Source organism: Heterodontus francisci, chromosome 15 (genome assembly GCF_036365525.1).
Source record: "Heterodontus francisci isolate sHetFra1 chromosome 15, sHetFra1.hap1, whole genome shotgun sequence".
Taxonomy (NCBI): domain Eukaryota; kingdom Metazoa; phylum Chordata; class Chondrichthyes; order Heterodontiformes; family Heterodontidae; genus Heterodontus; species Heterodontus francisci.
The window spans coordinates 79757965-79773353 of record NC_090385.1 but is presented as its reverse complement, the minus strand read 5'-3'; the positions used below and the strand labels follow the sequence as shown (position 1 = coordinate 79773353).

Genomic DNA, 15389 nt, shown 5'->3' with positions numbered 1-15389 from the left:
GCTGAGGCCTAACCAGTGTTTTATAAAGGTTTAGCATAGCTTCCTTGCTTTTGTATGCTAAAATTATACCATTTAGTTTATATTGCCTTTCCTCATTGAAATTATGCCCTGCATACCAAGTCCAGGTCATTAACATATACTAAAAAGAGCAGTGGTCCTAAAATTGACCCTGGGGGACACTTACTTCCAGTCTGAAAAACAACCATTTACTGCTAGTTCCTACTTTCGGTCCCTTAACCAATTTTGTATTCACACTTCCATTGCTCCTTTAATCGCATGGGCTTCAATTTTGCTAATTACATTACATACTGATTATGTTTTATTCAGCTGCATTGTACTAAGTTATAATTTGTTTCAAACAAATACAGGTACTTAATGAATGCTTTCTCACAGCAATCAAATAAATACAAAGTAATTAAATTAAATCTCTAGGAGAGTTATTGTGTTCATTTAACAAAAAAGCAGGCAAAATGAATGGAAATGTTATGAAGAGGCAATGAGAATTTTTATACTTTTACTGTAAAACATTGCTTTAAATCTTGCTCCAATCCTAAAATTGTTGGTTAAGGATTATTAACATATTGTCAAAGACCAATAATTCATAATGGGGCGGGTGGGGGAGGAAATAAAAAAAAGTGATGTATGAACTGAAAATATCACCCGAGCATTGAAAAGTGCACAGCACAGAGGTATTTCACAACTGTGTTACAGGAGAAGAAGGATATAGTGTTTGGGGAGCATAGAGGCCATGGGAGGGGGGCCATTCACAGAACAAACTGCTTCATGCTTCAAATCTGCTTCATCAGACTCACTCATCTGCCTGGGCATAATGGGGGCACAGGGTTCAGTGTGGAAACTGTTACTGAGATTTGTCTGGTCAAGGAGGATTTGCAACCATCTGTGCTGCACTATCAATGTCTGCAACTCTTATTCCAAACTGCTTTCCAGGCACTTGCATCACAGCTGTTACGCCATCCATTAAGCATGTAGTTCGGGCCCTGTTTCCCCACAGGCTCACCTACTTGTTCTTCAGCAGCAAACAGCAGGGTCAGCTATAGTTTTACTACATACATGACTTCCCACAGCTGCAGGATATCATTATAGCCATTTGCATGCCTACTAATAATGCAATGGCATAACTAAATGGGAAGAGATAATATTCCATCTGATCGCTCGTGTGGAAAGATTGCACAGCATCTACATCTTACTAGTGTTGGCTGCAGTACGTGTGGTGGAAATTGATGCTCTACTCACTGCTCCAAATGACTTTTAAAAAATATTCCCGAGGTATGAGCATCGCTGGCAAGGTTAGCATTTATTGCCTATCCCTAGGTGTCCTTGAGAAAGCAATGGCGGGCCTTCTTCTTGAACCACTGCAGTCCTTGCAGTAAAGGTGTTCCCGCAATTCTGTTAGGGAAATCCCAGGATTTTGACCCAGCAACGATGAAGGAATTATGCTTTGCCTATGGTTAGGTTTGGATATTTTAAGCATAGTTTGCAAGATGGAGTCCAGTGACTTCTTGACCATGAGATTACTAATATATGATCAAGTGGAGCTTGTCTTTGGGTGCAAAATGCTCCCTGATTTCTCTCCTAAAAGACTCAGCTCTAATTTTAAGATTATGTCCCCTCATTCTGGATTCCCTATCATAGGAAATAGTTTCTCTGTATCAACCAACTGAATCCTTTAAACATTTTAAACACCTCCTTAAGATCACTCCTCACTCTTCTATACTAATGGCATTACAAGCCAAGTTTATGGAGCTTGTCCTCATAGTTTAACCCTCAAGCCCTGGTATTATTCTGGTGAATCTGAGCATAAAATCTCTGAGGCCAATATATCCTTCCTGAGGTGCAGTGCCCAAAACTTAATGCTGCATTCTAAATGGGGTCTGACCAAGGCTTTATATAACTGAAGCATAATTTCCTTTCCTTTGTAATCCAGACCCCTTGAGACAAAAGCCGACATTCCATTGGCCTTTTTGATTTCCTTTTGTACCTGTCTACTATCTTCAAAAGATTTCTGTATTTGGATTCATAAACACAAGAAAATTGACGATAAATCGGTTCAGTAGCATTAACATCATGAAGTAATTTTCCTGTTCAGAAAGCAAATGATGTTCCGCATTGGGTGCAAAATTATTTTTATCATGTTTTTCATCTGGTACAAGCCTCAGTTGGTAATGTAACACTAAAAAGAACACACCATAAGCTCTGTACATAATTAAAGCATCTTGTCATGAGTAATTTGGAACATACTGAGTTAATGTACGCCTCATGTTCTGTGTGAGGTAGTGATGGATACAGCATAAGCTAATGAGCTCAGGGGAAAAAAAAGATCATTGTCAGGACAATGGAAATGAAAAATAAATCAGAATCCGAGCTTCAATAAATTTCATGCCTATGTGTGATAATAGTTTTGGCAGAGAGTGTAATAAATCAGTCGATTGTTTTGCCATTTCCTGAAACCTGGGCTGCAGAAGCGACTAAAATGACTGAATGTCTATGTAAGAATGGGAGTAATGTAGGCAGCAGATGTATTTTTATATAATTCCAAGGACATGAGGCACTATTCATTGAATGTTGAAAGCAGGTAGGAGTGCAGGGTTTTGATGAAATTAATATTTATAAGTAATGAATGAAATAACAATGTAATAACCTAATTATGATACTTTTCAGAATTGGGCTCATTCAACTCAAGGAGAAGAACATCTTGATTAGATCTTAATGAGTTGATTATAATGAGAAAACGGCCTGAGGAAACCCACATGAAACTTCTCAGCTTCTGAAAAGGAAAAGCAGAAAAGAGACAGAAGAAAAGAAAAATTGAGAAAAGAAGATGACAACTTGAACCACTTGAGAAACTTGGCAACATTTCTGACAATATTGTGGTTGCTGCTGCAAGAGGTGTGAAGTAAGAAAATACCGCACTCTATATTCAGTAACCCAGGTACGAACTTTGAGAACCCTACTGTTGTCTGCACTATTACTCATTCTACTATTCTGACAAAAAAAAATGTTTGAAGGCTCAAAATACTTGACTTCTCAATTGAATGCTCCCAGAATAATGGATGGATTATCTTCTTTTGTGTCCAAACTCACAAAGGTAGTCTTCCCTTTAATAGAGACCTTTCACAAAAGTAAAGGGCAAAGCGTTTTGGATCTTATTTAAAGAAGTACTTCAGAATTTGTCGGCTTCGCTGCAGTTCGGTGTCTCTGCATTTCAGTTTGCACAGTGTTCTGATGGCCAGATACATCAACAGCTCTTATACCCTGAACCAGAGTTTGACCACAGGGGAAGTATTTAATGCCTCAGACCCAGAGGACATCTCACGCACAGCCATCTCAAAAAAGAACTGGCCAGCTTTGTTGATTCTCGTCATCATCGTGTTGACTATTGGGGGCAATATATTGGTGATCATGGCAGTCTCACTGGAGAAAAAACTACAGAATGCCACAAACTACTTCCTAATGTCGCTGGCTGTTGCTGATATGCTGGTGGGGATTTTAGTCATGCCAGTCTCACTAATTACTATTCTCTATGGTAAGTTCTATCTGGGTTTTATGAACCTGTTGGCAATATGGTTGGCAAAGCTTCTTGCACAATTGTCCACAGATTTCAATTAAATGCAGCGATCAGCCCATTTTGGAATTGTAAATGGACTGAGATCTGTAAGATAATTATTTTTCTCTTTCAAGCACAGAAGCTCTCAGTCAGATTCCAGTATTGTGCGAAGGAGCACAATTTATCATATTGCTGTGTGATTCTCCTTATTGCTGAAGAGATATAACTTGAACAGCAATAACATTGCATGTGCATTTAATTGAATCTGATATTGTGAGTGAAATTTAAAGAATGCAGGTTTCCTAATTATAGATTCAAAAGCATGTCTTTTTAATAAATTTACGAACAAGCATTTGGAAATATTGGCAAGTAATTGGATTTATAGGCTGCAAAATTTGGCTCTTCAGTGCCTGCTTGTCCGGCTACAAGTGTTGTTTCAGTTCCAAAATGGCAGCTGCAGCATGCACTCACACTTCTGGTGCGAGCCGTGCTGGACAGCGTTTTGGTGAGGGCATTAATGCATGCACATGGAGCATCCGCCAGAAGCATGCAGTGTAAGCAGACTGTGACGTCGATCTGTATCTGACGCTAATTAGACACCAGTGCTGCCACTTTGGAGCTCAACCCTCCAGCTAGTCACATCTCTAGTCACAGCTGAATACATGTTAACCAGCAGGAATGACACCCATCAGTATTATTTAAAGGATCATCAACTACTTGCAGGTGAGTTGGTGATTGATTTCTACTGGCACTTGCTGGTGTTCTATAGTTTCTAGAGTTCTTTAAAGATGTCAAAGTCTATAGGGAGTGGTGTGGCACATGCTGGGGGAATTAGTCCTGACTTTAAGGATTCTGCACACACCACTGGTTCTCAAACATAGCTGCAGTAGTGTGCACCAACCTTGGGCTATATCATGACAGGGTGAATGAGCAGAAATGTGGCACTGAGCAGGACAAGCTGTAGAAAGAGGGTGGAGGGGGAGAAGCATCTCACCAGGAGGCCACATCCACCCAGGCTGTTCAGGGAGCAATTCTCCTCCCTCAACCTCAGCGAGGAACAATGTGTCAACTTCAGTAAGGACATCCATGGCCAGGAACATTTATGTGTTGAGCCCCTTCTAGGCTGGAGCTGGAGATATTAGCAATATCTTCCAGTTCACCGCCTACTGTTGCGTAAGGGATGTCACTGAGGCTCTGTATCCCAAGAGAACTGAACACATTGCATTCACACTTGCCAGAGAGAAGCAGTCAGAGCAAGCATGCAGCTTTGTGAGGATTGCAGGTTTGCCCATAGTGTAGGTTGCCATTGACTTTGTATATGTTGCTTTGCAAGTGCCACACATCAACTCTGATATGTGCCACAACCAAAAGGGATTTCACTCCCTGAATGTCCAGCTAGTGTAAGATCATAAGCAGAGAGTTATGAAGGTCAAAGCCCAGTAGTCATGATGCCTTCATTCTGTGGCAGTTTGCTTTGCCATCTACATTTCAGCCACCATGGCAAACTAGAGAGTGGCTACTGGGTGACATCCTTTGATGACATGGCTGATGACTCTGATGCACAACACGCACACGTGGGCAACAAGCAAACAATGAAAGGTCTGCTGCCACATGAAATGTGATAGAGCAGACCTATGTGGCGCTGAATCATTGGCCTGGATTTTATGATCAGCAAGCAAACAAAGGTGCTCGCTAATGACCTCGAAGAAAGCAGCCCAGAAAGATCTCGCCATCTCTATGACATAGATTTCCCCTTTCCTGATAGCAGTTTAAATCTGGCAGCAAATCAAAGGGATCTCCAGGTATGCAGCAGCAGTCACATCAGCAAGTGGGTAGGCAACCAACCAAATTGAAGTATCCACATACAGCAGACCAGGAAGTGAAATGCACTTAAAATCCTTCACTATTAATTTAAATTTTCAGATTGCAAAATGAACAGACTATTGAAAAATAATTTTTTATGCTTTTAAAAATGTGACATTTTTAATCATTGTGGAGAAATTTGACATTCCACAAGTATAAAATTTGCTTTTCAGGACCAGTAACAGTGTTTAGCAGTAATTATGAAGTTAGTACTGTTACGACTAGGTGGAAAAGGGGTCTAAGGGGTCCTTCTCAGCCTTTTCCTGGTTTGGCCATAACAGGGTTTAATTGTTAAAACACCTTGGTTTTAGTTTCCCCTCAGTTAATCCTTGTTCACTGCTCTCCAATTGTAATGGCAAAGAAATCAGAATGCTGTCTTTCACACATTTGATGTCTTTTGATCAAAATCCATTTGGGTCTATTGAAGCAGGGAGCAGTTCCATTGTCTTCTCCAGGCAACTGTCTCCCAGAATGCAAAGGAGCAGTATGTTTTCAGCCACTGCTGTGGTCTCTTTAAACAAGTCATCTTTTCAGTCCAGCAACAGTTTAAAATTAATGTTCTATATGGCGGAATTAATATGCTTCATTCTTGGCAGGTGTGGTTTTCATCACAGTGCGCTGTTTAAAAACCAGTTACACTTCATTCAACTTTTTCAAGGGTTTTTACAACAAGACTAACATTGTAAGAGTGCAAGTTCTCGTCAATTCATGATTGCAGTCTGCGGGAATCTCTATGGCGCAACCTAAGGAAGAACATAAACTCACTGACAGCAACTTTTGAATTTGCACATTATTGTGACAGTTTTGCCAGCATTCTCACAGCAAAATCCAGGCCAATGCCTAAGCTACCTGGAGCGATCTGCAAGAGCCTTGCAGTTCTTGGCAGAGCAAGTGTCAAGATTCATGGTGGGCTGCTGCATGCTGCACAGCCTCGACATCAGGAGGACATAGCCCTTGCCGCCAGCTGAGGAGCAGGGGGAGGAGGAGGTGGGGGAAGAAGAGGAGGAGGCAACCGACAAAGCCCTTTTTTGGCCGGCCTATCTGTGATCAACTCATCTGACTGAGATCCCAGTAAACACAAGCCCAATTCTCCATTCACTAAGAGTCCCACACCTTACTTTCTTTCTGTTACTGACCATCACAGCATCCACTTGGCCAAATGCAAAAATAAAAGCCACCACTAAATAAACATTCCAAATCAAATTTATAAATTAAATAATTCTATATTGCACACAAATGTCAATTAATTTTGAAAAGTGTAGTTGCCAAATATAGACAAATCCTTAAATGTGGCAGCGCAAGTTGATAAGATGGTTAAAAAAATATAGGTTACATAAGGAGATAAATAGAATATAAAAGCAAAGAGATCATGCTAGAACTTTATAAATCACTGGTTAAGCCTCAACTATCGTACTGTGTACAATTCTGGGCACCACATCTGAAAAGATAGAATAAGCCTGAGGAAGGATACTGAGGAGTTTTACCAATATGTTACCATGGCTTTGGTTATGAGTAGCACCCTTCCAAATCCACGGCTGTGAAAAATGCATTGCGGACCATGAAATCTCGGTTCTTCTGTGAAATTGGCTATTTTGCGAATGGGTTTTACTGATTGACACAAGGCTCACCTCACTGATTGGTAGATGAGGGAGGGCTTCCGGTGCAAGTTTGAGAGAAGCAGTCTCAAGTGTTAGCAGACAAGTGAGAATGTCAGAATAAGCAAATCAAAACCGACCACAACCATTACTGTAGCACATCAAGTGAAAGAATTTGAAGCCGAATTCTGCATGCCGATGGTGGAATAATGTTTTGTACAAGCTGCAGTGTTTCATTGGATCCCACATGGTGGGCAATAGTTCAGTACCACTTAGAGTTTGAAAGCCATCGCAGCAGTAAGAGAGCATTTAACACCACACCGCTGGAAAAGGAACACGCAAAAAAAAAAGGCAATGATTTCATCGCTTTTTAGGAAGTCGACAGAGAGCTCAGAAAATTGGATAGGTGTTCACAGTGCAGTGATAGGGAATGAAAAAAGAAATAGTTGCAGGTTTCTCCGTGCTCACATTCAACCACTGACTTCAATGAGCAAGGAATATGACCTGTTTATAGTTACCCTTTTACGATAGTTCTTATGTAAACATTAAAAGCCATTTGAAACCAAAAATCTCCTGTGTCTTTTTTGTTTTAAATAAACGTTTTCATGATTTGTTGGGACACCGTGAAAATTACGATTTAAATATGTGCAATCATGAAATTCCTGAGCCTTGCAATGCCGTGACCGTGAAATTTGTAAAATTTGGCAATGAATTTGGTAGGGCTCTAATTATGAGGAGAGGCTGTAAAAGTTAGGACTGCTCTCCTTGGAACACAGAAGGTTAAGAAGTGACTTAATAGAGGTTTTCAAGATGATGAGAGGTTTTGTTAGAGTGGGTAGAGAAAAACTCTTTCCTCTACCGAGTGAGTAAATAACCAGAGTTCATTGATTTAATATCATCGGCAATAGATCTAGAGGGGTAATAAAGAGAATTTCTTTTACTCAGAACATTGTTGGGATCTAGAACATTCTGCCTGAAATGTGGCAGAAGCTGATTCCACAAATAATTTTGGAAGGGAATTGGACAGGTTCTTGATGATGAGGGACTTGCAGGGGATGTGGGACTAAGTAAGACTGCTCTTTAAAAGTACCAGACAAGCCAATTGTTCTCCTTCTGTCCTGTAGGGTTTCTATAGTTCTATGTTTCTATGATTTTGTACCTGTGTTCTTGAGAACCAATTGATTAATATACTTGGCAAAACTTGTTCAGCAATCACAGAAATGATAGCACAGAAGGACACCATTGGGAGTTAGCTGACCTGAACAATCCCACATTCAAGCTAGCTCATTGGAGCCAAGTATATTGCCCTTGTGAACAGAATTGGAAAGCTTACATGCATTGCTTTTAAAATGGCACACTAAATGGACCACAGTTTGCACAACAGTTAAAGTGACACCTTCTGTGGTCCTTTGGGGAACCAGAAGGTATGCTAGAGAAGACATTGAATGGTATACAGCATTTTGTAGAAAAAGTGTTGAAATTTGACAATTAATAATTATTATTAATAATTACCTAGAATTATTTCTGACTAGAATAGCCAAAAAGTCTTTATGGCAAAAATCCAGCATCTTACAAGAGATTGTAGCATATAATGTTATGCTTTAATGCTTAATTCTAGTTTAGTTCAAGATCTTCAATGAAACACTTCAATGCCTTTGTTTCCGCCAAGATTAGGCTTTATTTTCATATATAGATTCCACAATAATACGACTCATATACTAAAGGAGTAGAAACTATTGATTATATACAAGATTCTACAAAGGAATACTTATTGTAATATTCACACAATATTAGAGTTATATAGCAAGGATCTTCATCTAACAAGCTGCACAGGTTGATAGTTACCAAGTCTAGAAGGCACCAGATATTCCACCTTGACTGTAGCCATCGGTTATTTATCCCAGAGGCACATACTCTCAGCCAAGCTGCTGTCTCTCTATTTAAGGTTTGAAAAGTACAGCCTGCATAACTTTTGTTACATCTGTCAATCAGATCATTCAGCTGCAAGACAGTTACAGAAAAAAACATAAAAGGGTGAAATTAATAAACAAACAAAGGCCCTCTAACAATGTCCTTATCACTTGTCTGCATTGATTTCATAGATGTCCTCCATCTATCTGGAAGCAGTATCACTTCCATTATCATTTATTCACATTCCATCCTTAGATGTAGCATGTAAGATTGCTTTTGTACCTAAAGGTTCCCACAAACAGGCTATTTCCCACAATTAGGTGTTATGGTTCAAGCATTAATTAGAACTTTAACTTCAAAGCATATGATTTGTCTATTTTGTTTTATTCTTTCATAGGATGTGGGCGTCGCTTGCAAGGTAAGCATTTGTTGCCCATCCCTAATTGCTTCACAACTGAATGGCTTGCTAGGCCATTTCAGAGTCAACCTCATTGCTATGGGTCTGGAGTCACATGTAGGCCAGACCAGGTAAGGACAGCAGAATTCCTTCCCCAAAGGACATTAGTGAATCAGATGGGTTTTTACAAAAATCGATGATAATTTCATGGCACCATTACTGAGACTAGATTTCAATTCCAGATTTTTATTACTTAGTTGAACTTAAATTCCACCAGCTGGCCATGGTGGGATTTGAACCCATGTCCCCAGGGCATTAGCCTGAGCCTCTGGATTACTAGTTCAGTGACATTACCAATACATCACCATCTCCCCAATTGACTGGATATCCAGCAGAATGATGCTTCTGTCTCAGAAATGTATCCCTTTCCTGCTACATCAGCTTGAACTGATATCTAGTCATCATACATCTCCTGCTTTCTTGTGATGCTGGAAAGACAAATAGCATACAAGTTGCCATGCTGTCTCTCACACTCACTCAGACCCTGAAGGCCTTGGTATGTTAGTTAGAGGATTGTTTATGTTAAAACAATAATTAGACTGTTTAAGGTTGTCAACCCTCCAGATTGTCCTGGAGTCTCCAGGAATTGAAGATTATGCGTCAGGACACTGCTGTGAACAAGCCAGGGAGAAAATTTATATTGGTTGTAAAAATATTGGAGATGGGCAGAAAAGCCATTTTGACTAACTACCAGGAATTATCCAATCAGGTAACAAAGTGTGTTCACATTCCAATTGGCGTGAGAAAGCTGTGTGGCTCAAGAATGGACATGTCAGATGACCAATAGCGGGACCGTAGGGGAGGGGTAGTTGGAGGTCATGTGACAAAATCTGCCAGAAGACATCCACCCAGAGTTGGTGGCTCTAAGACCTGTGTTAAGAGGTCAGCTACAATTCAAGAATTACTGGACACAGTGCTTTAATTCAGAATCCATTAGTCTGTATAATAAACATACACATATGTAAGATAAAAGGTGAAAATACATTGAATGAAATTGAAATAAAGCAAATCAAGCTTATGATTATACTTTTATTCCAAATCTAATCTACTTTTATGACTACCTTGTCATTTTAATTCTAATCTTCTAACAGTATCTGATTGAAATAGCTGAGAATTTTACATATTTATGTCTTAATAAGGTCAGATGTCATTTAATATTAATCATTGCAGCTACTTCAATCCAGTTAATGGCATTTGAAATGAGAAGTTACCAGGTTACAGCGTTCTGAAGATTAACCTATTCTTAATCTTTTTCCACATTGTAATTTTACCCAGGGAGAGTTGCAACCAACATACTGTTGCTTCTGGCAACAGAAGTGCAGGCAGCATGAAAAACATCGTGGCCGTAATTTTACGCCACCCCGGCGAGCGGGATGGTGGCGGGGGGCGGGGCGTAAAATGGAGCAGGAGGCACCGGGAGACCTTCCTGACCTGCTCCCCGCCTCTGCCACCACTTTACGCAGCGGCGGAAAACAGCCCGCCTGCCCCAGGCCAATCAAAGCCCTTAAGTGGCCACTTAACGGCCATGTTAGGGCCTTCGCCCACTTTCATGCGGATTTTACACGTGGCAAGCAGGCATCCTGGAGCTGGGAGAAGACACCTAACGAAATCAGGCGGCTTCTCAGCATCTTGGGTTGGTCCTCATGGTCGGACACCCTGTGCCCGATGGAGGGCTGCCCCCTCTGCCCCAACCACCTCCATGATCCAACAGGCCCCCCACTTCCACCCAAACGACCACTCTTGCCAAGCCAGGGCCCGAACGATTACCCCCGGTGAGGTAACCAAAACTTACCTTCCTTCCCGGCTCCCAGGTATCTTGTCTTCATGCTGGTCTGCATCCCAGCAGTGGCCACTGCTCCCAGTGGCGCTGCTGGGACTAAGAGCTGCCGACCCACTGATTGGCCATCAGCTCTATTAGGCGGGACTTCCTACCTCAAGCGGGTAGAAGTCCCACCTCACACCAATTGAAGCCCGGGGACCCACAAAATACGAGTTGGATCCCCAGGCGAGGTGGAAGCTGGTTCGCCACCAACTTTTCAGTCAGTGGCCAGCTCCCAACCACCTAGGGTAAAATTCCGAAACAAATTTATTTTTGATATCAGACTACAAATTGATAAGTAACTTTCCAATGCTGAATACACCACTGGGAAACAGAAGGAGACAATCAAGGGCATAATTTCAATTAGTTAATGTATTTTCACCTTTTATTTTAAGCACTTCATACAGACTTAATGCAAACGGACACATAGGTACAAGTTTAACAATTTGTCTTTCAACAGTTCTGCTCCCTCAATTTGAAGTACATATGCATAACAGATAGCATATTTTATCAAACTCTAGATGGCTGCAGAATTCACAGAAAATCTCTTCCTGGAATTGAGCATTTTCTAACTGGGTGCCATGCTTAGTGACTGAATATTACATCTGTAAACCAAGATCCTTGCTTCTCGGCTGGCCGCTTAAAGAAACTGTTAAAATTGTGCTCAGAGTTTAATTAAACCTGTCAACAGGCAAATAATACTGCAACCCAGATACACAGTGTCATTGAGTCATAGAGTTTTGCAGCACAGAAACAGGCCCATCGTGTCCATGTCAGCCATCAAGCACCTATCTATTCTAATCCCATTTTCCTGCACTTGGCCCATAATCTTGTATGCTATGGCATTTCAAGTGCTCATCTAAATACTTCTTAAATGTTGTGAGGGTTCCTGCCTCTACCACCCCTTCAGGCAGTGTGTTCCAGATTCCAACCACCCTCTGGGTGAAAAGTTTTTTCCTCAAATCCCCTCTAAACCTTCTGCCTCTTACCTTAAATCTATGCCCCCTGGTTATTGACACCTCCGCTAAGGAAAAAAGTTTCTTCCTATCTACTCTATCTATGCACCTCATAATTTTGTATACCTCAGTCAGGTGCCCCCTCAGCCTTCTCTGCTCTAAGGAAAACAACCCTAGCCTACCCAGTCTCTCTTCATAGCTGAAATGCTCCAGCCCAGGCAATATCCTGGTGAATCTCCTCTGCACCCTCTTCAGCGCAATCACATCCTTCCTATACTGTGGCGACCAGAACTGTACACAGTACTCTAGCTGTGACCTAACTAGTGTTTTGTACAGCTCCATCATAACCTCCCTGCTCTTATATTCTATGCCTCGGCTAATAAAGGCAAGTATCCCATATGCCTTCCTAACCACCTTATCTACCTGTGCTGCTGCCTTCAGTGATCTATGGACAAGTACACCAAGGTCCCTCTGACCCTCTGTACTTCCTAGGGTCCTACCATCCATTGTATATTCCCTTGCCTTGTTAGTCCTCCCAAAATGCATCACCTCACACTTCTCAGGATTAAATTCCATTTGCCACTGTTCCGCCCATTTTACCAGCCCATCTGTATCATCCTGTAATCTAAGGCTTTCCTCCTCACTATTTACGACACCACCAATTTTTGTGCCATCTGCGAACTTACTGATCACACATCCTACATTCACATCTAAATCATTAATGTACACTACAAACAGCAAGGGTCCCTACACTTTAAACTTTGATGAATTTTGGACATTGGCTGCACATAAATGAAAAGTTCGAAGGTTGACCATTACTGCTTTCCAGAGCGAGAGTAAATAGAGTAACCATAATGACTAGGACATGTGGCTACATCACACTTGAACAATGTGAGGATAATTTGGTGCTTGTGTTACAATTTTTCACTTTGTAGTCTTTCCATAACAAAAATGCCTTTGCCAACCAAACTTTAAGAGTGGAGATGCCCACTTATATAATACCCAGTTGTAAGATCTTCTTGGCTAGTTCTTTCTCATGACTGGACTACATTTTGTATTCCAGTCTCCCACTTTTAGTATCCTTTACACTTTTTTAATAAAAAATATATATTGTAAACTTAGTACAAGAGGTGTATATTTCATTGAAAAGTTTAACGTGAAACTTGCTCTTAGTAGAACCCATTATAGTACCTGGAGTACCTACTACTCCCTTCGGTCGAATTGTGATTGGAGCTTTCCATCTTCACACCTACAACAGGTTCACTGATTTTATTTTGAAAAAAAATATTTTATTGAGAGGCCATAGTTTGATTTAATAGTCTCTGGGCTTGTCCCCTCACTTTCCTCCCTCCCTCTTGCTTTCACTTGCCTCTTGCTTTCATATTCCCCGACCTCTTCGCTTCATCTCCACTTCCTCCCCCCCCCCCCACCCCACTACCCCCTGCCCTCTCTCCTTCTTCCCCCGCACAGCCATCTTTCCTTGTGTCCTCCCTCCTCTTCAAAACACCTCCACTCCAACTCCAATCTGCCTGGTCTTAGGTTCCTGTTGTCATTATTCCAGCAATGCACTTGGTTCCTCTGAGCTCCAGCCACACTCCAATATCACTTGGCGACCTTTGATTCTTCATCCTATCCCCCACTCAGGCCTTTAATTTCCCTCTAGTCTCTTGCAACAGTTTACTTTCATCACTATTCCCACCCTTCTCTAAATTCACACTCAACCCTGAAAGCTCTAACCCTCCTTTTACCCAACTTTGCTCACCTCTCCCCCTTGAACCCCAACCTTTAAGCATACTCAACCCTCCTGCTACCTCCACCACACTCTACTTTAGTCCTCCACACTGCTCCAGCTTCATTCCAAAGTACCTTCTAGGTTCCAGCTTAGCTGTCCTCCTTCAGTCCTGGTCGAATTATTTCCCAACCTATAACCCTGCTTGTCTTGTGATGTCCACCTGATTTTAACTCCCCGTGTGAAACTGATATCTGTACCATAATGAAAGTTTTGCATATGGCTTGCACTTCCTATAAGTTTATGAGTCTCCTATCACACTTCTGTATATCTTCTGACTCACCATGAGCAATACTATAGGAGATATGCTCATGTAAATTTTATGGGGTAGATTTTAACTTGAATGATTAACTGAATAAACGTGCCAGCTGAATTCCCCTCCGGCTGGGGCCTCATTACCATGGTGTCATCGAGCTTTGGGTGCCACTGAGTAGCTGCGCTGCAGCTTGCCAGTTCCAGGCTGGAGTAATATCCTATTGTCCTGAAGTCAGCAGGAAGAAGGGGGGAGGGGATCAATCATTGGAGGAGTTGAGACTGGAGCGACAGTGGCCTATGCTATTCTGGTGAACTCCTGCTCCTCCTGACAAATATAATTGTAAACTTAATCTTTTTTGAAGCCTCTTCAGCTGGACCATCCATTAAAACAGGCAGAGCCTGCATGCTACCAGTCCTCCGATAAAATTGTTATCGGGATCCCATCTATGTCATTGAACTCAATTTACATATCGAGAGGGGCAACCACCTGAAACAGGCAGGGGCATTGGCCGCCAAGCAGGAGGCTCCTTTAAGAATAGCGGTGCTCAGAATGCCAGCAAAAACCAGGTTGACAACCCATGGGCGGGCTGCTACCAGTCATTTAGCCATTAAGTAAATGTCTTGGAGGAACAGGAAGTGGGTGCAAAAAAGGTGGACTCAGCTGTGGAGAGCAGAAAGCTAAACTGCGGATATGTTCAAATGAGTAGAGACTGGAGTTAGGCTTTGGATATTAGGGGTTATTTAGGCATGAACGTCCCGTGGCATATTAGATAGATAGGATGCAGTCTACGACAGGAAAACAGGAAGTGTAAAATCTTGATGGGCTGAGAAGGTCTATTCTCATCCCTTGCCTTTCTATGTTCTGAAAATAGAATTAAACTGCTCCCATAAAATCCATCATGGTAAGGGATAAAAACAGCAAGACATAATATGGCTAAATTGCTTAATCTTTTCTTCCCATCTCACCATTTACAGTACTATTTGCTGTATGACCACCTTATGATACAGTCCAAGATATATTTTATTTTAAATACACTGCCTTCATAAACCTCATCCTCAATCCATAATGGTATCACAATAAAGTGTGACAATCTATCTCATCCACATGGACTGACCTTTGTCACATGTTCTTTCTTCAAACATAGAACATAGAACATTACAGCGCAGTCCAGGCCCTTC

At 41.4% G+C, this 15389-nt stretch overlaps 1 protein-coding gene across 1 annotated transcript in view; it reads left to right on the top strand.

Moving 5' to 3' along the window:
- Positions 1-1289: 1289 nt before the first annotated feature.
- Positions 1290-15389, top strand: part of LOC137377434 (5-hydroxytryptamine receptor 2C-like) — a 48119-nt gene continuing 34019 nt past the window's right edge. The window contains exons 1-3 of the mRNA XM_068047012.1: positions 1290-1387; positions 2108-2180; positions 3175-3544. Coding sequence (XP_067903113.1) covers positions 1290-1387; positions 2108-2180; positions 3175-3544 — 541 coding nt within the window. The remainder of the gene's footprint in view (positions 1388-2107; positions 2181-3174; positions 3545-15389) is intronic.